The sequence below is a fragment of the Zootoca vivipara genome, chromosome 5 (genome assembly GCF_965207765.1).
Source record: "Zootoca vivipara chromosome 5, rZooViv2.hap1.1, whole genome shotgun sequence".
In the NCBI taxonomy this organism is placed as follows: Eukaryota; Metazoa; Chordata; class Lepidosauria; order Squamata; family Lacertidae; genus Zootoca; species Zootoca vivipara.
This window is the reverse complement of record NC_142588.1, coordinates 87,210,294-87,231,444: the sequence shown is the minus strand read 5'-3', so window position 1 is coordinate 87,231,444 and position 21,151 is coordinate 87,210,294. Positions and strand designations below refer to the sequence as shown.

At 42.7% G+C, this 21,151-nt stretch overlaps 1 protein-coding gene and 1 long non-coding RNA gene across 2 annotated transcripts in view; one reads left to right on the top strand and one right to left on the bottom strand.

Annotated features, from left to right (window-relative positions):
* LOC118093467 (uncharacterized) overlaps positions 1 to 9,221 on the bottom strand; it is a 95,867-nt gene extending 86,646 nt beyond the window's left edge. The window contains exons 1-3 of the long non-coding RNA XR_015949907.1: positions 9,087 to 9,221; positions 8,069 to 8,141; positions 2,734 to 2,780 (exon numbers count right to left, since the gene is read on the bottom strand). This is a non-coding gene — a long non-coding RNA (uncharacterized LOC118093467). The remainder of the gene's footprint in view (positions 1 to 2,733; positions 2,781 to 8,068; positions 8,142 to 9,086) is intronic.
* DNAJC19 (DnaJ heat shock protein family (Hsp40) member C19) lies at positions 9,063 to 19,914 on the top strand. Its single transcript, XM_035133667.3, has 6 exons — positions 9,063 to 9,267; positions 12,539 to 12,590; positions 14,430 to 14,503; positions 17,515 to 17,591; positions 18,537 to 18,607; positions 19,075 to 19,914. Exons 1-6 carry the CDS (start codon positions 9,265 to 9,267, stop codon positions 19,143 to 19,145), a joined length of 348 nt encoding a protein of 115 aa, XP_034989558.1. The 5' UTR covers positions 9,063 to 9,264; the 3' UTR covers positions 19,146 to 19,914.
* Positions 19,915 to 21,151: the final 1,237 nt, after the last annotated feature.

The following is a 21,151-nucleotide window of genomic DNA, read 5'->3' as shown; positions in this document are numbered from 1 at the left end:
GGATGAGGTAGTGGTGGGGAAAGGCAGGAACCCCCGGACATTTGTGGCCCAGGACCCAGTGTATGCAAAGAATTTTGGGGCAGGCCCAGCATGGGTACCCGCCACAGTCACCAAGGTGACCGGTCCCGTGTCGTACGAGGTACTAACGGAAGGGGGGCAATGTTGGCGCCGCCACTGCGACCAGATACGGCGACGATTCCCAGGAGGAACCCGGGAGGAGAGCGGGACAGAGGGGTCCCAAGGGGACAGCAGGGCAGTGAGGCCTGTAGAGCGAGAGGGGTGGGCAGAGGAAGCAGAAGCAGTAGGCACAGAGGGGCGCCCCGAGGCTGGAAGGACACCGGAACCAGAGCTACAACCTAGTGGTTCAGTGGCGCCAGATCAGACAGCCCCGGCACAGCCAGCAGCCTCGGAACACGAGCCAGAACCAGAACCCCTGACCAAGGAACACCCCAGGCCACAACGCACACGGAGGCGGCCAGCAGACCTTGGGGACTACGAATGCAACTTCCCGGGCAGGACTGGAACTTAGAGGGGAGGGGTGTTATGTACTGAGCTGAATCCTAGAACAATAGGATTCAGAATCAGCGGGAGCTACCCAATCCAACTCCAGGTGGAAGTGAATCCGCAACCTGATTGGCCTGCTGGAGCAGCCAATCAGGCGGCTGGCAGAAGTGAATCTGCTACCTGATTGGCCTGTAGGAGCAGCCAATCAGGCTGCAGGCAAAAGTCAATCCACAATATAATTGGCCCACAGGTGTAGCCCTGAAGTAGCCAATCACGCGAGGCCCATTGTGTAAATAATGTATATAAGCAGATGGTTTTGGGAAGAGCCATTCGTCTTCTCTTCTCCTCCTTGATGACTATGAGCTGAATAAAGAGCATGAAATTCACTCTTGACTCCGAGTATATTTCAGTCAAGAATCTCTGTCCAAAAGAGGCCATAGCTAGCAAGCCAGCTGGAGCTGGAAATAGGCAGTCCTAGCCAACAAGGCCATCAGAGCCTCCCGTGACAACACTTGATACAGGAATATGTCAAGAGACAGATCTGCTCCTTCCAGGGGAATGCAACTCCATCCAATTTAGGCCACATACCCACCTCCTAGATAATCTGAATCACATAACACCTCCAGCTTTTCAGAATTCAGCTTCAATTTATTGGCTCACATCCAATCCATCACCACCTCCAAGCATCCACCTATTCCCTCAACAACCTCTCCAGATTTAGATGGAACGGAAAGACACATACTGGTGGCACTTCACTCCAAATCTCCTGATCACGGATAGCAGTTGTGTCAGATAGATGTTAAATGGTATAGGGAACAAGAAGGGAACCTGCAGGAAACCACAGAACTACTCCCATGGGGCTTAACAATGCCCGCCCCATAACTGCTTTCTGAAAATAGCCCTGAAGGTAGGACCAAAGATAAAGAAGGACCCCACCTCCCTGAGCTGCTCCAGATATTGTGGTCGATGATATAGAAAGCCATCAAAAGAACAGGCAGAGTTGCACTCTCACATCTCTCCTGACGAATATCTTCAACTAGTGTGACCAAGTAGATTTCAGTGCCACAACCTGGTCTAAAGCCAGACTGAAATGGATCCATATATTAGGCCTCATCCAAGCATGCTTGAAGCTGGAAGGCCTCCACCCAACTGAACACCTTTCCCCCGAAGGAGACATTTGCCATTGGGTTTGACACTTCTCGATTCAGGGAACTCCTCTTTATCAGAAGGAAGCTCCTTAATAACCTTCTTCTTCTTCTTCTTCTTCTTCTTCTTCTTCTTCTTCTTCTTCTTCTTCTTCTTCTAAGACAATTTATTAAATTTTCAAATAAACACATTAAACAGTAACAAAACATTCAACAACAAACACAACAACACATAATAAACACAAATTTTTCTCCTTTTAACATCTATTCAGCTATCTCAAATTTCCTGTGCTCTGCCGAACTTTGACTTCCCTCCCTCCCCTCATTCGGTTTTCTTATCCACTCCTGTCTCTCAGTTCCTTTACTCCATCTATTTAAAATCATTTCGTAGGATTTATTTCAGTCCTGCAAGTGTCTTTAAACTTCTACAGTTCCTCTCCATATAGTCCACAAATTTACTCCAGTCCTTTTGGAACCTTGCCTCTCCCTGGTTTCGGATCCTGCTAGTCAGCCTTGCTAGTTCCGCATAGTCTATCATTTTCGTCTGCCACTCTTCAATCGTCGGTAACTCCTGAGTTTTCCATTTTTGGGCTAACAAAGTCCTAGCCACGGTTGTCGCATACATAAATAGTACTTGGTCTCCTTTTACAATCTCCTCTCCTATAAGTCCTAATTAAAAAGCCTCCGGTTTTTTGGGAAAGGTGTATTTGAAAATCTTTTTCAGTTCATTATATATCATTTCCCAAAATCTTTTAATTTTTTCGCATGTCCACCACATATGATAAAATTCATCCTTCTCTTTACATTTCCAGCATGATTTACTACTCATTCTATACATCTTAGCCAATTTTACTGGTGTTAAATACCATCTCCTTAATAACCTTCTTCAGCCAGAGGTGGATATTATAAGGTCAGGGTGGTATTCAACTAAGTTTTACTCCTAGCAGAAATACTAAAATTAATTAGGTCCATTAATTTCAATGGGTCTACTTTGGGTAAAACTTAGACCCTGTATCAAAATTACAAAGACTCAAATATATGTTAACAAATATGAAACTGAGAGAAAAGAGTATTGCTTTCTTACCAGATATCAAGCCTATAAAGTTCAACTGACTGGACTGCCACTGGAACCTGGAAATAGAGTTAAACACATGACTATCATTTGTGCTGTTGGAAATCTACCTTATGATTGCAATTCAATTATAGAACAATCCTATACATATCCATTCAGAAGTAAGTCTCAATGAGATTTCCTCCAAGTTAAGTAAGAAAGATTGTAATGTTAGCTATAATTTGAATAACTGTTCAAATATGGTAAGCCATTTTGCTGTTTACCGCAGTCAGAGTAAAATACCGTGTTGGTCTGAGTCGAAGCAAAATAAAAAAATTCCTTCAGTAGCACCTTAAAGACCAAATAAGTTTTTATTTTGGTATCAGCTTTCATGTGCATGCACACTTCTTCAGATACACTTGAAACAGAAGTCAGACCCTTATGTATATGACATAAGGGTCTGACTTCTGTTTCAAGTGTATCTGAAGAAGTGTGCATGCACACGAAAGCTCATACTAAAATAAAAACTTAGTTGGTCTTTAAGGTGCTACTGAAAGAGTAAAATACCGTAATTCACTGCATAATCATTGCCACCAATAATCATTGCCACCACATAATCACTGCACCCCTAAAATCTGTTCCAAATCTTTCACCACATAACAGTCAAATGGTATAATTCTCAGCATGTGCATTCTCAGTGAATATGGCACATGAAACTTCTGTCTTCCCGCGATAGCTAAACTGTACAGTGGATAGATAAACAAGATGAGCGGGGAGAGGGGGGCATACCTGGTGCCATGGGGTGGAGCAGAGCAGCCAGGAGCAGCAGTGCCCAGGATGACAGGAGGAGGAGCTGCAGAGCCAGGCTAGTTGTGGCCTCAATTAAAACCTATTACACTAATTAGGACTGGCTACTGGCCGGGATGGAAGTTCATCCCAGGCACCAGATTGCTTTTGCCTCCTTGGGTCCCTCCAAGGTTCCTGATGCCCCCCCAGCACCTGCCCCACTCCAGTCCCCTGGCCTGGGACACCCCTACTCGGGACCGGGAGGTGCCGGAGCGCTGGCAGTTGAGCTCTGAGGTTGGGCTAATGCCAGCTGCCAGCAGAACAGGCCATATCCATTCATGCCCTGGGGCGCACAAGCCACTGGGGGCATGCACAAACTCGGCAGGCGCATATCTCTGGCACCCTGTGCTTTGGCTCGCACCTAACTGCCTGCATCTCCTCCTGGGCCCTCTGCTCCAGGACATGCCAGCTACCAGCCACCTTGCTTGGCCATGTCTTTTTTGCTCACATAATCATCACACCCCATTTTTTGGAAAGAAAAATTGGCATTAAAAATGTGACAATTATGTGGTGAATTATGGTATTTTCAGATTCTTGAAATTGTTTACATGTCCCCTGAGCTAAACAATGAGAAACATATGGCTACATGAGACTCCCTATGAATGTTTGGGTATTTTTCAACAGTTGTTGACACTTTAAACATACCTTCAGCTACTTTTCCTTACAGTAATTTACTAGTAAAAGAGAAATTTTTGAAAATGGAGTGGCATATTTATATATGACAAAGAAACAAGAAATGCAAGACAAGAAAAAAGTTCAGTTGCCAAATTAGTTTCAGTTGTAACAAATGTTTATTCAAAATGACAGCATATGTGTATAAATACACTAAGCACATCAACATTTGACCAGCCATTTGACAACACCCAGAAAATTATAAGCAATTTATGTCAATATCACAAACCTAAACTATTCAGTTTGAGATATATTTCCCACATGGTCCTTTGTGCAAAAAAAAAATCCCCAGCCTGATTTAGAGAATTCTGTGATAGCAAACAGTTCACTGATGAGCAACTTTTAAGGTGCTTTTGTTTTTGTTTTGTTTTTATCAAGATTGATGCCTATTAAGTGTGACCAAAATTAAACTACCATTTCTGTTCATAACAGAAAGTTATGGTCACATATAGCAAGCAAAGACTGCTGCTTTTCTGGGGGGGAGGGGCCCAAATTGACTTGTCATGGAAACCAGGCTATATATCCTGGTTCCATTTTTCCCTGTGTGACTCTTCCACATATTTTCCCCCCTTTGTCCCCTCAGATCTATATTTATCATTTCTGGTCTTTTCTTGTATTTATGTTAATTCTCTTCCTTTTGTCTGTGACCTCCCATTTCCCCTCTCCCACCCATGACCACTTTTCTCTTGCCTTTCTCTTTTTGTTCCAGATACATTACTACAGGATTTTTTTAGTGAATGCACACTCTAATGGTGTTTCTCCTGCTGGGCTCTGAACAAATACAACTGACCACTGGAGCAATCTGTGTAAACTTAATATCACGTGCTGGTTCCAGATGGACAAGCTGAGTTGTTTGATTGCTGGAGATTAACACAAAATGAGGGTGAATTATAGCTCTGGTACTTGTTTGTGAGTATTCTTAATAATACAGTGTCATGTATTAATAATAGTGTCTCACACATAACAAAAGCAGTAGCTGAAGGTACATCTGTGGCTCCATTATGAAGTCATTTGTGCATGGCTCAGAATGTAAGTAATAGGGCAGGGCAACTTCCAGCTTTCATGCTCTGATTCTACACACAGAATCAGTGGGAACTATCTTGTGGTGATGTTTATTTAAACTTATATTGATACTGGACTACACTATGGGAATTTGATTAACAACTAAGTGCTAGCTTGTAATACTCATTGTTGGACTCCCACCAGCCTGATTCATTTGTGATATGTGTTTAACAAGCCCTTACCCAGGAAAACGGCAATGTAAGTCTTCTCTTGGTGTGTCATTTTGGTTTGTGCACACTGATGGTGCCTCTTATTGCTCCTTGGGATTTCTAGATCAGTTACTGTAGCACATCATTGAAATTGTAGCACTGTATATTGTGATGGTGCTCTTTTTTAAGTTGCATCATGCCACAGAATTCAATGCAATACCACTGCACTAGCGGGTCTGAGGGATGTGTGTCACCATCATTCACAGAAATTCCATCTTCTTCACTTGGAAACCTATCCACCTGGCAGGCAGATGGGAGTGGCTATACCTGATGTTGGGCCAGAAAAAGAGAACAGGGATCTTATTGATTTACCACTCATCCCACTGCCCATTCTGAGATGGCAGAGGCAACCTCAGTTAAAGTGCTGGAGAAGCCCAGATGCAGATTGATTGCTCCCTGGTTAGTTTGAAATTGTGGTGGGTGTGGCAGATCCCCTAGCAGGGGTGAAAACACATTAATATGGCCAGCCCCTGGAAATATTCGGAATCCAAGGGATTCCTAAGTGTTCTATGGGATTTTCCTGTTGGCAAGTTATTCTGTCAAGGCTCTAGTTTCACTATGGAATGGCAAGATGGAAAGGGCCATTGGCAGGATTGCTCTTTAACACCCTATCCAGCACTGTGGAGCCCCAAATGCTCCTTGGGTTTCTGAGGAGCTCTGGTCAATGAAACAGGCTGGAAGATTACAAGGAAGGTAGCACAGATCTCATAGGAAATACAAGTAAACACTGGTTAGAGTGGGTGCCACGTCACCAACCCAGTGCACGGGAAAACATTTATTGGCAATTGGAGCCATATGTCAATCAAGTAACTGGAGTTGAAAGGCCTGCCCCATTCTTCTATGAATGGGTTTAAATAATTTTTGAGGGGGAGAAGCAGTAGTGATTGGTTCCCTGCTTGCCTTCTGGCCCAATTCATTCCTACAGTTGTTTGTTGCCAGCCAACCACGTGCAACTGCTGACAAGACCCCTGCTTTGTCCCAGGGTATTTTTTTCTGAACATCCATGACAGGGAGGAAGAAACAATTGAAAACACCCAGTTTGCCTCAGTGTTTGTTGCCTGCCAATCATGTGCAGCTGGTGGCAAACACTTGTTTCACCCCACATAGGGGCTTTTCTTAATGTTCACTGAGTATGGAGTGTGTGTGCCAGAGATATGCACTTGTGCAGAGAGAGAGGTGGGGAGATGTACAAGCTGTTTGTGTGTGCACGTTGAGAGAAAGAGAGAGGATGAGGTAAATATGTATATGTGGACTATGAGAGAAAGGGAAAGGCACACGTGTTCTATATGGGGCTGCCCTTGAAGAATGCAGCCACAAGTACTGGGTGGCAGAGCAAGGTTTGAATGCATCATACTGGCTGCCTTTTTTTTACTAAGCCAACCTTAAACCACGTTGAGGTTTTTCTTCTACAATCAAGCTATACGTATATAATTTTTTTTAATTAAATAAAGGTGCTCACTTTGTTGTTTATAACTTGGAACCTGGGCTTTTGAAGAAGCACCTCTCCTATTATTTGCAGAAGAGATTCTACTGATAGTTCCACTTACACTATGACTTCTTCCACGGTGAGTCATAGCAGGGCCTTCTCTGCCACTGAAGGTACATTGTACCCCTGCCAATGACTTTTCGATGTGTACTGAAGGCATACTTGTTCAATTTGCTCTTTGGGAACTGATGAGATGGTTGACCTGGTCTGTTTGCTGTGCATCATGTACTGCTGATATTCTGTGGAAGATTCATGGAGATAAAAGAACTACACAACTTTTAGAAGACTTCAGAAGGCAGTCCTGTATCATGAAGTTTTTAATGTTTGATGTTTTATTATGTTTTTTTATGTGCTGGAAGCTGCTCAGGGTGGTTGGGGGAACCCAGCCAGATGGGTGGGGTATAAATAATAAAATTACGGTATTGCTATTGTTGATAATTTTATGGTTTTAGTTATTGGTTTTATGTAGCATTTAGCACATTTCTTGTACACTGCCCTGAGAGCTGTCTAAAATATAATTTTATAAATTTATTATTGCTAGCAGCAATATCCAGGTATCCTGAGAAGAGGCGATAGAATAGTTGTTCATACATGCCGAAACGTACTGAAATAGAACATAACTGGAGAGGGAACAAGAGTGTGTATAATATACAGATTAAATAAAAATTAAAGCTGTAATGCAATGCTAATTTACTTGGGAAATAATCATTGCACACAGTGAGACATTTCACAGCATAAACATGCATAGAATTGTAGCATCTCCATGTATCTTTGACTAAGAAGCGAAACTTGTTATATACAGTCTAATATTTGAGGTGTGAGGAGAAAATGGAAACAGAAATGAACTAGAATGTCTACTGCACATTACTCCCTCTGAAAATTCATGCCATGGCACATTCCCTACTCTACATTCACTTTCTCAAATTACAAGTTGGAAATTGTGGTTCAATTGCTGTACTGCATACATTACAGCACAGGCTGTTGTGGTGCTTCTGAGTTTTAAACTACTTCTGTTTTGTGACTGGCTGCCCATTTACATTTTGTATTCAAGTGGTTATCTTCCATATCTCCCAGTTCAAAATGCAAGGCTTACATGTATGTGTGTGATCCTAAGGAGCACAATTGAAGAGGGGGGTCCCAATAGTCCTCAGGTTGCGTGGCAAAACCTAGGAAATAAAACATACATTTAAGGGCCTTTCCATATCAAGGCCCTTGTGTCGTCCAATTTTCTTAACAGATTGCACACTGGTTGAACAATCAAAACAAAGTTTAAATCTTTTTTTTAAAAAAAAACTCACCCCATTTTTGAGTTACGGGCGTTTGAAATTTTCCCCCAAACCTGAAAAGCTCGGCCCGGAATGCAGATATTTCAAAACTAAAAAACCCCAATTTATTTTTTCCTAGAAAAAGGTGCTGGAACTCACCCTTTTCTCTTATACAGTAATGGCAACAGTGCCCACCTGAGAGGCTGCCAAAAAAAAGCCCTGGTAATAATTACTAATATTTTTTAAAAATAAATTTGTATACTGCCCTTCATCTGAAAGTCTCAGGGTGGTTCAATGCATAAAAATTACAAAAACAGAAATACAAAATACTACTAATAATGATGATAAATAAAATAATATAAAAATGATATTAATAATAATAAAGCTCCACTAATAAATAATATAAAGCTCCACTAATAATAATAGCTTAATTTAAATATTGATAATGATAATATTAATATTAATATACCGGTAGCTGCACTATGCAAATTAAGGTACGGCTACCTTGAAGCTGGCCAAGCTAACCAGATTTCTACCTTCTTATGTCCTTAGAAACTTAGTTGGTCTCTAAGGTGCTACTGGAAGGATTTTATTTTTTTTGCCTCAGAAACAGTTTTGGTTTTTTTTTTAATTCTCTTTCCCCTCAGCTTGTCGCTGAGGTAAATTTTCCGCCCTCACCCCCCTCACGAAGCGCTCCCTGGCCTGGCACGCGCCCCTCCCCCGCCCGTTCCAATTCCGGCGGGGCGCTGGCGGGGCGGGAGGAGGAGGAGGCGGGCCCTTTGGCGTTTCGCGACACGCGCGCCAGGCTTTCCCCTCTGCTTTACGGCAGGAGGCCGCGCAACCTACCCGCCTTCTTTCTTGCCTGCCAGCAGCCAGGCAGGGGGCGCGGAGGGGGCGCGGTGGCGGGGAAGCGTCGGTGGGGTGGGTGGGGACGCGGGACTGAGCTTTCCCTTGGCCAGTGTCTGCGTGACCGAACCCTCCCCCCTCCTGTTGCTGCTGCTGCTCCCCATACCCATCAGAAGCCATGGTGAGTGTGCGGGGAGAGCCGCGCCCGCTGTCCAGGCCCTCCTTTCAGGAAACGGCACGAGGTGGGGCGGGGGGTTGCGGGGGTGGGGCGAGGTTGCCTGGGCTCAGGGAGGGGTCGCGGGGGTGGGGTGGGAAGAGGGACTTCCGGCAGCTATGGCTGTGCTCTATAGGGTTGACACCTTTGTTCTGGCAAAATAAAGGGCGTGGGGGGTTTGTTTTGTTTTTCCACCTGAAGTGACCTCAAAGCAACCCATTGCGACCTCACAGGATGGGTCCTCTGGAATTCGTCGCACACGCATGCGCGCATTTGAAAATCTCTCTCTGCTTGGCTACCCAGAGCTTAAATACATGACCTTTCAACACACCCTTTCAAACGCATGTATTTGGAGAGGATCCCTAACTTGGGAGAGAGAGAGAGAGGACCTGCATTGCAGGGGGTTGGACTAGATGACCCTGGGGACCCCTCCAACTCTACGATTCTATGAAGTACAGTACAGGATAAAACTCTATCAATACAGGACGTAGCATTTTGGCATTGAAATATAGGACAATCCTGTATTATACGGGACAGGTGGCAACCTTGGCTCTGCCCTTTGCAGTTGAAGGCAGCAAATGTTTCTAAATGCCCCAGTTGCTGGAAACCACAGGAGGGAGGGGAGAAGAGTGCTCTTGTGCCTGGATCCTGCATGTGGCTTTCCCATCTGGCTGGCCGCTGTGAGAACAGAGCCCTGAGACCTGCTGCCATATCAGGCGGTACAAATTTAATTAACAACAGTATGCCGGACTGGATGGGCCACTGGTCTGATCCAGAAGCCAGACTCTTCTGGTGTTCTTATGATTTGCTGCAATTCATCCTTTCTTCCCTTGCAATTTACCTTTCTTCTAAAAGAAGCCTTTTCCCTCCCTCTCCCTCTCTCTCTCCATGCTTCGTTGAGCAGAGGGAATGGTGGCTGTCTTATCTGAACAGCCGTGAGTGGGTGCTTTCATTTTGAAGGGGTAGGAGCAGGGAGCCTGCACGGGTGCTGCACAAAAAATATGATACATGGAAGTAAGCACTGGGCTTGCTTACTCAGAAGTAAATCTCACCATCTGTGCTTAGTGACACTTCCAAGAAAGTGTGCGTAGGATTGCAGCCTTAGTCTGGAGTCTGAACCAGGAAATAGTCTTTTGGCACCTTGTTGTTGTTTAGTTGCTCAGCCGTGTCTGACTCTTCGTGACCCCATGGACTAGTACACGCCAGGCACTCCTGTCTTTCACTGGCTCCCACAGCTTGGTCAAACTCATGTTCGTAGCTTCGAGAACACTATCCAACCATCTCGCCTCTGCCGTCCCCTTCTCCTTGTGCCCTCAATCTTTCCCAACATCAGGGTCTTTTCCAGGGAGTCTTCTCTTCTCATGAGGTGGCCAAAGTATTGGAGCCTCAGCTTCACGATCTGTCCTTCCAGTGAGCACTCGGGGCTGATTTCCTTCAGAATGGAGAGGTTTGATCTTCTTGCAGTCCATGGGACTCTCAAGAGTCCCCTCCAGCACCATAATTCAAAAGCATCAATTCTTCGGCGATCAGCCTTCTTTATGGTCCAGCTCTCACTCCCATACATCACTACTGGGAAAACCATAGCTTTAACTATACGGACCTTTGTCGGCAAGGTGATGTCTCTGCTTTTTAAGAAGCTGTCTAACGCTAACATTTTTATCCTTGTACACATACTAAGCTGGCTCCCTTCCACATTGTGTTGTTTGAAATTGGTATCTACTGAAAGAAATCTTCATGTAAAGACTTGCCCTAAAAAAATCTTTCCTCCGATTGTGGTATTTCTTATCAATCTAGATGTGAAGGGGCTTGTGTCTGTCTAAGGGAGGGGAGTAGTTCTCTAAGGCTACGTATATGGGGGCATACCGTGTTTTCCCAAAAATAAGACATTGTCTTATATTTATTTTTCCTCAAGAAGACACACTATGGCTTATTTTCAGGGGATGTGTCCAGCCTTACCTCTTCCTTGGCGCCCTCCAGAACTGCGCCTATCACTATGTCTTATTTTCGGGGTATGGCTTATATTGCGCAAATGCTTAGAAATCTTGTCACAGCTTATTTTATGGGTATGACTTATTTTCTTGGAAACAGGGTAGGTCACTGGAATTTCTTTTTTCAATGCAATTTAGGGTTGGGAGAGAGAGACCAAAACTGCTGGTTACTGCTTTTTCAGACCAGTCATACTAATGGTTTTAACCACAACTTTTGGCCTTTGAGTGTTTGATTTGTCACAGCTGGAAACAGGAAGCTACGCTAGATCAGGGATAGGGAACTAGTGGCCTTCCAGATTCCCAGACTCCCAGTTCGCATGAGCCCTAGCCACTAAAGCAGTGTTTCTCAAACTTTGGTCTCCAGCTGTTGTTGGATTACAACTCCTATCATCCCCAGCTAGCAGGACCAGTGGTCAGGGATGATGGAAATTGTAGTCCCAACATCAGCTGGAGACCCAGGTTTGAGAAACCTTGTACTAAGAGATGATAGACATTTAGTCCAGCAATAGAACTAGACCTATAACATAAACCTTCTAGGACAGGGTTGAGGAAGTGGATCCAGCTGGCGGGCCAGATCCAGACCCCTTGAGCCGCATAGGCCTCTTTGACAGTAGTTGCCCATCTGTGAATCATCTGTTGTCACCATAACATGAGATGGAGTGTTTTCCACATGATTGGATAGAGAACTCTCCATTGTCAGCTAATGTGTTTGTTTTCCTGTACAAGATAGATCATTCCTTGTAGAAGAGGGGGACTCTCTGACTCAGAAGCTGAATATAGTTCACCAGGCCCCTTAGTCCAACCTGCTGTACTCCCTCTTTCCCAGGTCACACCCCTGACTAGCCACACAGTTTATGGGGGAAGTGATCATAAACTGCTTCAGCTTAGTTAGGATGTGTCCTTGAATTGTGCTGATTCCTCTTGCTTAAATAATGTGGATGGGAGGGACTGTAAATATATCTGTCATTCATGTTTCAGTAACTGCACCGATATCTTTGCCCAAGAATAGTTGTTGCCGGAATACTGTTTATGGTTTCAAATGCTAGAAGGGGTTGAAAGCTGCCAATTAAGGCTCTCTGTAGTGTGGGAGCAGTCTGCATCCCAGGTATCTTATCATTTTTCCGGGTGTTTTCTCTCCCTTTATTTCCCAAGCCCACAGAGTCTCAATAGCATTAATACTTATGCACTGAAATTACTGCTTTTTTCATTTTCTGATATTGCCTCTTCTTCTCCCCACCCTCCTTTCTTAGGCTAGTACTATGATAGCAGTTGGTCTGACAATAGCTGCAGCTGGATATGCAGGTTTGTATTTCTGTATGCAAAATTTTGTGTGCAGGCTTTATTTCTGACTGCTTTGAATAGTATTGCATTGTATATTGATAAGTAGCATCACTGTTGCTGAGTCTTTGACCTCACACACAAGAGCATACATCTGACTCCAGTACATTAAAATCTGTGGCTTGTGGCAAATATTAAATAATATATTAGCAGGTCACCAGGTGTGCTTATTTCCTTGTCCTCTTACTTTCCTGCCTGAGAACAGAACTCATCTGACTGTTTTAGGATTTACATAAATTGCAGGAACTTAACTCCCTCCTCCAGCTATTGTTTTCAGAGTTTCTGCCCAAACAGTCCATCACTTGCTTCAGGTAGCAGAGCTTAATCAGCCTAGAGCAGGCATCCCCAAACTTCGGCCCTCCAGATGTTTTGGACTACAATTCCCATCTTCCCCGACCACTGGTCCTGTTAGCTAGGGATCATGGGAATTGTAGGCCAAAACATCTGGAGGGCCGCAGTTTGGGGATGCCTGGCCTAGAGGCTTCTGTCCTACAAATTGAGAATCTCTGGTCCAAATCATATTATAAGTGCTTGATTCTGGCACTAGAGTGTCATCCCAAATTATAACGATTTTAAATTGTCCTTCGAAGCTGCTGCAGCATTGGTGATCATCTAGGACAAATGGGGAACCTATGGCTCCCCAGATGTTGCTGATCGAGACTCTAGTCAGTCCCAGCCAGCATGGCCAGTGGTCAAGGATGATGGGAGGTGTTGTCCAACAACATATGGAGGATCACAGGTGCCCTAGCTCTGTTCTAGTGGGGATACTAGCTGAATAACAGCTACCTTTGTTTTCTCTGTGTTGCTTAAACATAGTGCATAGATAAGTCTTTGCCAGCTTAGTGCGCTTCAGATGTTTTGGACTATAACTCACATCAACCCCAGCCAGCCTGACAATCAGGCTGGCAAAGGCTGACATAAATTAGATTTTCAGAGAACTGCCTTCTGCTTAGTCTTAGAACTTGTAAACACAAGGGAATATACTCTTTCTCAGGTATAGGTTAATGATTAAATATTGGACTTGTTTGTGAAATCATGAATCTTAAACAATATTGTTTATACTGTATAAGTTATTACACTTTTTCAGAGCTTAAATTGGGCTTTTCAGGGGGCTGTGACTTTTTACAATATATTGTAATTCCTTTTTTTTAAGTTTATCTCTACAACCAGGAGAACTAGAACTTTTTTCTTTTCTTTCTTTTTCTTTTAAAAAAGCTTGGGTTCTGAAAGGCTTATAAAGCAATAGAATAATTTGTTGGTCACCTGTATATGACCCAATCAGTGCACATAGCCCACCGCTGATTTCAGTTAACTGTAGGGGGATGGAAAAATAGACGGAAAAATAGGAAAAGAGCAACAAACTGGTTGACCCAGGAAGCTGTAAAAGATTCTTATGTTTGTGGTTTGATAAATATTAGGCTCTTCAAAAGTAGTGTGTGCATTGTATATGTGGGCAGCTGCCCCTTCTAATCAGGACTGCGTCCTTTCAATATGCAAGTTGCAGGCATGTATCTGTACAAAGCCTGTAGAGAAAGTTCTGCTTCAGATCTGCTTGTTCTGTGGTTGCCATCAGCACTCCTATAGAGTTCCCAGGAAGAAGAATGAAATAAGAAGCAGCAGGAGGAGAGAGGCTGGAAGCAAGTAGAAATCGCTACACCTCTGCACCCTCTTAAGCCTATTGCACCAGTAGAAAGCTTGTTTGGAGGCACAAAATCTCATCCCAACTCTTTAGTGCTGGTCAGCTGCACCAACAGAACATGCAGATCACTTGCTAAGGCTTAGTAAGTCTTCCTTTTCTTCAAGGTCGTTATGCACTACAAGCAATGAAGATAATGGAACCACAAGTAAAGCAAGCTCTTCAGTCGCTGCCAAAATCTGTGAGTTTGCTTTACTAAATTTTCTTTTGCAGCCATGTTAGTTGTTGTTTCTTTAATACTTTTGTTTTTGTTTTCTTGTTACAATGTTGTACACACATAAGTAATGAAACATGACATAGCTAACAAAAAATGGGTCACTAGGGGAGTAAAATACTAAACCAGGCATGGCCAAACTTGGCCCTCCAGCTGTTTTGGGACTACAACTCCCACCATCCCTAGCTAACAGGACCAGTGGTCAGGGATGATGGGAATTGTAGTCCCAAAACAGCTGCAGGGCCAAGTTTGGCCACGCCCTTACTAAACATACTGTTTTTCAGTACATAATAATGAGGTGATTACAGTGAACCAGTAAAATGACTTCTTCAGTAAATCTACTTGGAAAACACAGAGCAATAGGAGTGAGCTAATGAGTAGTACCTGCTTATACGCCATATTGTAATGTATGTTGTAGGCATTTCTCATCCATGTGTTGTTTCATTTGTATATTTAATAAAATCACACCATACAGTGTAAAAATTAACTTGGTTTTTTTCGCCCCTTGCCACCTTCAAATTTTGTGAAGCTTTTCCATTACGGCTGTTTCCCAGATTGTATTATGCCAGTAATCAATATTCATTAATTGTTAAGTTTAGTTCATTCCTTACTTCTTAATTGGTCCACATCTGAAGTATATAAATTAAGGCTAATGCTGGGGTTATTGGGATTGTCTGAGCTTCAGTCTGACATATCTCTTTAAAATTTTCCTTCCAATTCCAAAATTGTTCTAGTTGTGAACATGCTCTCCTTTTTTCGCCAAGGTGTCCTGAGATACATAGATCCCAGAGGGCCATAATGGATTGATTTTCAACAGTTATATTTGCACATTCCTAAGTGCTCTCCAGATCTCATCCTTTTTCTTAAATCTATGGAAGCATATAACAGTGCCTCTTGGAGGAGCTGAAACATGCAAACAAGCTGATAGAGCTCTGTGGGCTCTTTCAGTATCCTCTTGGAATAGGCACATATTAGTCACTATACTTTAAAGTCCACAATATGGTTATTTTCTGCCCCTTCTGCGAAGCCCCTCGAACAAAAGTTAACATTTTAAAGTCTGTTTGAAAACCTTCCAGCTTTGATTTTATATCCATATTATCTTTAAGCAATTTAAAAAGTATTTTATGTAGTAAGCTTAAATCCATTGCTGCTTACACAGTTTCCACAGTTCCACCTAATTTTTCTGGCAGTGCATTTGCCTTATCTATGAGGAGTCATTGATTTGTGGTAAGAATTTATTTCTACACCACTTGTTCTTATGCAGGTGAGGGAACACCTTTAAATAAAACACGGAACCAAGAGAATAACAACAATATCAGTGTCCTGTAGGGATCCAGTTTATTAAAACTATTGCAATAGGACAGCCCTGCTAAACCTATACAGTGGTACCTTGGCTCTCAAACTTAATTCGTTCCGGGAGTCCGTTCAACTCTCGAAACCATTTGAAAACCAAGACACAGCTTCCAATTGGCTGCAGGAGCTTCCTGCACTCAATCGGAAACCTCAGAAGCTGCGTCGGACGTTCAGCTTCCGAAAACGTTTGCCAACCGGAACAGTTCCATGTTTGCAGTGTTCGGGAGCTGATTTGTTCAACGGCTAAGCCGTTCCGGAACCAAGGTACCACTGTATAGGGATTTCAAACACAGACTACAAAGGGTCATAAAACATCAAAACATCTTTAAACATCCTTCTACGTACATCAAGAAAGGTTACAGGTCATGGGATGCATGGCTCCATACTGATATCAAGTCACCCAAAATTACCTTGGGGTGCCCAGAATATTTGGGTCTCAATTGTTGCACTTTTAACTGTTTCCTTGGCAACCAGGTCTTCAGCAGTGTTTATTGACATTCCAGTCCCCTATCTTAACTTCCCTGTTCCCAAAACACGTCAAAGGACTTCAAGGAGAGATGCTGGATTTGCACTCCAGTGTTTACTCAAAACAGACTTAGGAAAACATCCTTCATGGTCATTTGTGCCACTTTCAAGGTTAGATAGAATTTCTTGTTTGTGGCCTAGAGAGCACGAGGGTTGCAAAATGCAGGCACACAGGAACCATTCATTGATGTATTCTACCTAAAGGTTAAATACAATTAATATTGAAGCAGTTATATCAAAATCTGTATCAAGAATCTTAATATCGCAAAATATCAAAACTTTTACATCAAGTTCCTTCCATGCTTCTGTAATCATTTCTTTAATGTGGATACATTGAGCTGCAAATTCTTCTCTCAGCACTGCATTTCTTTCTTTTTCTGCCAAGGCTTCTGCAGTCTTTATCAGTCCAGGCTCCATGTTATGTCTCTGCTGATTCATAAACTCCTCTGCTTTAGGGCTGTCAAAGTCCTGTCTCTGAGGATTTTCTCCCACTCTATGTAGACTTCAAAATGTCTTAAAAGCATGTGTGCACATAAAAGGAAAACACACAGGTCTGTTACAGCAGTGACTGCTTTGCACAAAGATTACAATCACATACCACTGAGCAGTTCTAAATTTCCCATTAAAAAGAGCCCTGCACCACAAACCATATTTTTAAAAATGCTTTGCTGCCCTGCCAATGTGTACTCAAAAGTAGGTTGTGTTGATCTGATGAGTTCTCACAGTGCAATGTTATCCTATTCAATTGGTGTATTAAATTCTCATGTGCATCATTGTTATTTCTCGGGACTGAAGTAAGGAAGCAGCTTTTGGTTGTTGAGTTAAGGTGGGGAGTATTTTGGTTTTGTGTGGTTGAAGTCATTAAAAAAATTATTATGGGTAGGGGCCTCGAATACAGAAAATGGTCTGAGCCTCTCTAGGCACTGCACACACCAGTCAGGAAGCTAGACAAGAATGTCATTATTTCTCTTAAAGAACAGAACAACCACAGGTAGCTGACTAGATGTAACTGTTTCTAGTACCGCCTAGTGATTCAACCAAATAATGATGCTAGCCACACAGTTATCTTGCTCATTTTTAAAAAATGCATCTTATTTTAGGCCTTCAGTGCCTACTACAGAGGAGGATTTGAACCCAAAATGAGCAAACGGGAAGCTGCTTTAATATTAGGAGTGAGGTAAGAAAGAATTTCAGGTTTTCAAAGACGCAGGGGCCCAACAACTCTTGGTGACTTTCTCTGGTGTATGCTTGGTATATGAAATTTCAGAGTCCATCAAATTCATTTCCCCCAAGCCATTGAGCATCACAAAAGTAAAGTTAGGCTGAGGTGCATAAGTGGTCCCCAGCATTTTGGGCATTGTGTTAAAGGTAGGGCTTGTCTAGTTGAAGAGAAGAAACTTACCAGTCTGCAGAAGCATCCTGGTCATTCCCCGAGCGTGAGACTTGTTTGAAAATGAGAAATTGAGCCTTTAGTGTCATTGCCCCAGTCTCGTGGAACACTCTGCGAGTAGAGATTCAGCAGTCATCTTCTGAAAACTTGCACATTCCACCAGGCCTATGCAGGTATACCCGCACCCTTTGATCTGTTTATCTTTAATTTCTTTCTTTGCTTTTAACTTGTTTTTAACATTTTATGATGTTATTGTTTGGTTCTGGTTTTATATCATTATAAACCTCTGTGATAGATTTTTATGATACAGCGTTATATAAATACTGGTGCCTTTACAAATAAATAAATAAATAAATAAATAAATAAATAAATAAAAAATAGTTATTTGAGTAACACACCAGCAGAAGAATCAACAATAGAAGCAGGGGAGAAAACATTTCATCTGTGTGTTCATGTAGTCACAAAATAATCAAATGGGAGAGACCATTTCTTTTTAGTGCCTGCTGCTGGAATTTTGTAAATATTGTTGAGTGCGCATACAACTTTTTACCTAGGGCTGCATTGCAAGAATGCTGTGTGTAACTCATTAATAGTGATGTTTTGATGTCTGATACAAGTGGGCCAAGTTAGTGCCAACAGGTCAAAGCAGCAGTCCATCCCTGATGACAGATTATCTATACGTTGCTAGTTTTGAACATACCTGGAACTGATCTCTCTTTTTTTAACTACTAGTCCTACAGCTAATAAAGGAAAAATCAGAGAGGCTCACAGACGAATCATGCTCTTGAATCATCCTGATAAAGGTAAATAAGATAAATTTTGACATTTCTCAGTGTTCGCTTAGTATGAGACTATGCTGCAAAGTCACATGGGAAGTCTTCAAATGTTGTGCTAAGGAGAAAATGTTATGTTTTCTGGTAGGTGTGGAAAGGCCCTCTTTCAGGTACTGTACTTTGCTTGAGTGTATAGAGCAGCTCAATTAGTAGAGCATAAGACCCTTAATCTCAGGGTTGGGCAAGAGATTCCTGCATTGCAGGATGTTGGATTAGATGACCCTGGTTCCCTTACAACTCTATAGAATCATATTAATAGAATCATGGAATCATGCTAATAGCACATCCTCTGATGGGATAATTTTGTCATTCTGAAGGTTCTCCCTATGTCCATTACCCTGAAATGGCTTTTATTCCTGTCATCATACAGCATGTATCAAAAGGTTGGGACAAATAATCCATTTTGTCGTATGACATCCTTTTTTTTTCTTTGCCAGGGGGGTCTCCGTATGTTGCAGCCAAAATTAATGAAGCTAAAGACTTATTGGATGGTGAAGCTAAGAAATGAAAACACACCACCTGATCAATGGCTTTATTTTTAAATTTTATTCTTATTGTTGACAAAAGATGACGTTAAAAATACCGTATGCGCCAGGAGGGACTGTTTGCTCCAGTATTGGTCATATCATTCATCTTTTTGCTTATATTTACAGACCTGAATCTATATTCAGGTGAGAGTAATGAGTTAGCAAGGTAACACCAACATCCAAGACTGGATTGCAGAAAAAAAACCCAGAACCACCTTTTAAGTCTCATCATGTAGTGTTTTGAAATAATTTATTTACCTGATAAAGTGTGGACAGTTGTACAAATTGCCCTATTATAAACCATCTACCTGGTTTATTCCCATCATGAAATTCCTAGCTTTTTATAATTGCAAGTTTCAAAGCAATAAATTTGTTACAATAATCTTACATCTGTAAAACACTTGCCTTGACCAGAAACAGATGTGTGTCGAGGCTCTCTCCTTTTTTAAAACAGCTGCCAGGCATGAGGACTGAATTGGGACCTCCCCACAGTATACCCTTGAAAGCAAGGATGGGGGAGCCTGTGGCCTTCCATATGTTGGACATCATGCTGGCTGGGGCTGATGAGAACTGGAGTTGAACATCCTTAGTGGGGCCATTGGTTCCCCATTACGTTTCAACAGTCTTAGTATCAAGAAAAACTTTAACCAGAATGTCATCCCTTCTCTCAAAATCTGCATCTTTGAACATCCCGAAACATCAGCGAATGCTGAAGAATGGAAGAGCAGAAATAAAGCAGCCAGATCAAAATCTGACAAGTCTTCTGGAGTTATTTACTATCCCACAACTAAGCAAAGTTACCTGTTCAGCTATTAGCGACAAACTTTTTTTTCTAGAGAGTACCATGCCTGTATCCACATTCTAGGTTTACAAATTCCATTTTTTAAAAAAGGTGACCATGTAGTTCAATACAAAGAACCTTATTCTTGCCAATTATGGTGTGGTTCCTAGATTTTAGCCTATGCTACTAGGTTCAAACTCATGAGTAGTAACACCAGAGAATCCAGTCTTGCTTACAGTCAAAGTTCCCCTGCTGTTGTGCTGTTAACAGTAGTTACTGGGCTAGCCCTAAAAGATCTTTGCTTTCACAGGGCAAGGTTTTAAACATGATTGCAGTATGCCACCATTCTCTGCCAAGCAGTAAGAATCCAGGGGTTCCAGGCATTTACCCAGAGTGGTTTTTGTTGGGAGAATCAAGGCACAGCAGAAGCTGCAGGGTCTTAGAAATATGGTTTATTCACACACATTTACACTTGAAGCCTTCAGGAGGGGCGTACAGAGCATTATGTACGGTACATTACTCCTGTAATAGCTTCAGCAAGTTTTGGTCCAAAGCCATAGCCATTCATGCCCCCCCCCCTCCTTTCAGTGCAGCCTCCTCTGCATGGAGTTCTAATTTCCTCTCCCTCGTTCCCAGATCACCTTGACAAAAAACCTGTGTAAAATGATTTTTCTGTGTGACATTATATCCACATTGCCTTGGCAACCTCCCCCTCAGTTACCTAGTCTTTTGTCTTGTAGGCTGCTTTTGCAATGGATTAATGGCGGGACGCGGGTGGCTCTGTGGTTAAACCACAGAGCCTAAGGCTTGCCAATCAGAAGGTCGGTGGTTCGAATCCCCAGATGGGGTGAACTCCTGTTGTTCGGTCCCAGCTCCTGCCTACCTAGCAGCTCGAAAGCACGTCAAAGTGCAAGTAGATAAATAGGTGTTTGCGGGAAGGTAAACGGTGTTTCCATGTGCTGCTCTGGTTCGCCAGAAGTGGCTGAGTCATGCTGGCCATATGACCTGGAAGCTGTCTGCGGACAAACGCCAGCTCCCTTGGCCTATAGAGCGAAATGAGCGCTGCAACCCCAGAGTCATCTGCGACTGGACCTAATGGTCAGGGGTACCTTTACCTAATAGCAGGGCCATCATCTCCCTCTGCCTGGCAGAAAAACAAGCTCATCATGTCAGCTTACCTTAATTATCAAGGCTCTGATTAAACCC

Coding starts and splice junctions, on each gene's coding strand:
- DNAJC19 (XM_035133667.3), top strand. Junction 17,592..18,536: donor GCTTTAATATTAGGAGTGAG/GTAAGAAAGAAT, acceptor TTTAACTACTAG/TCCTACAGCTAATAAAGGAA. Junction 18,608..19,074: donor CTTGAATCATCCTGATAAAG/GTAAATAAGATA, acceptor TTTCTTTGCCAG/GGGGGTCTCCGTATGTTGCA.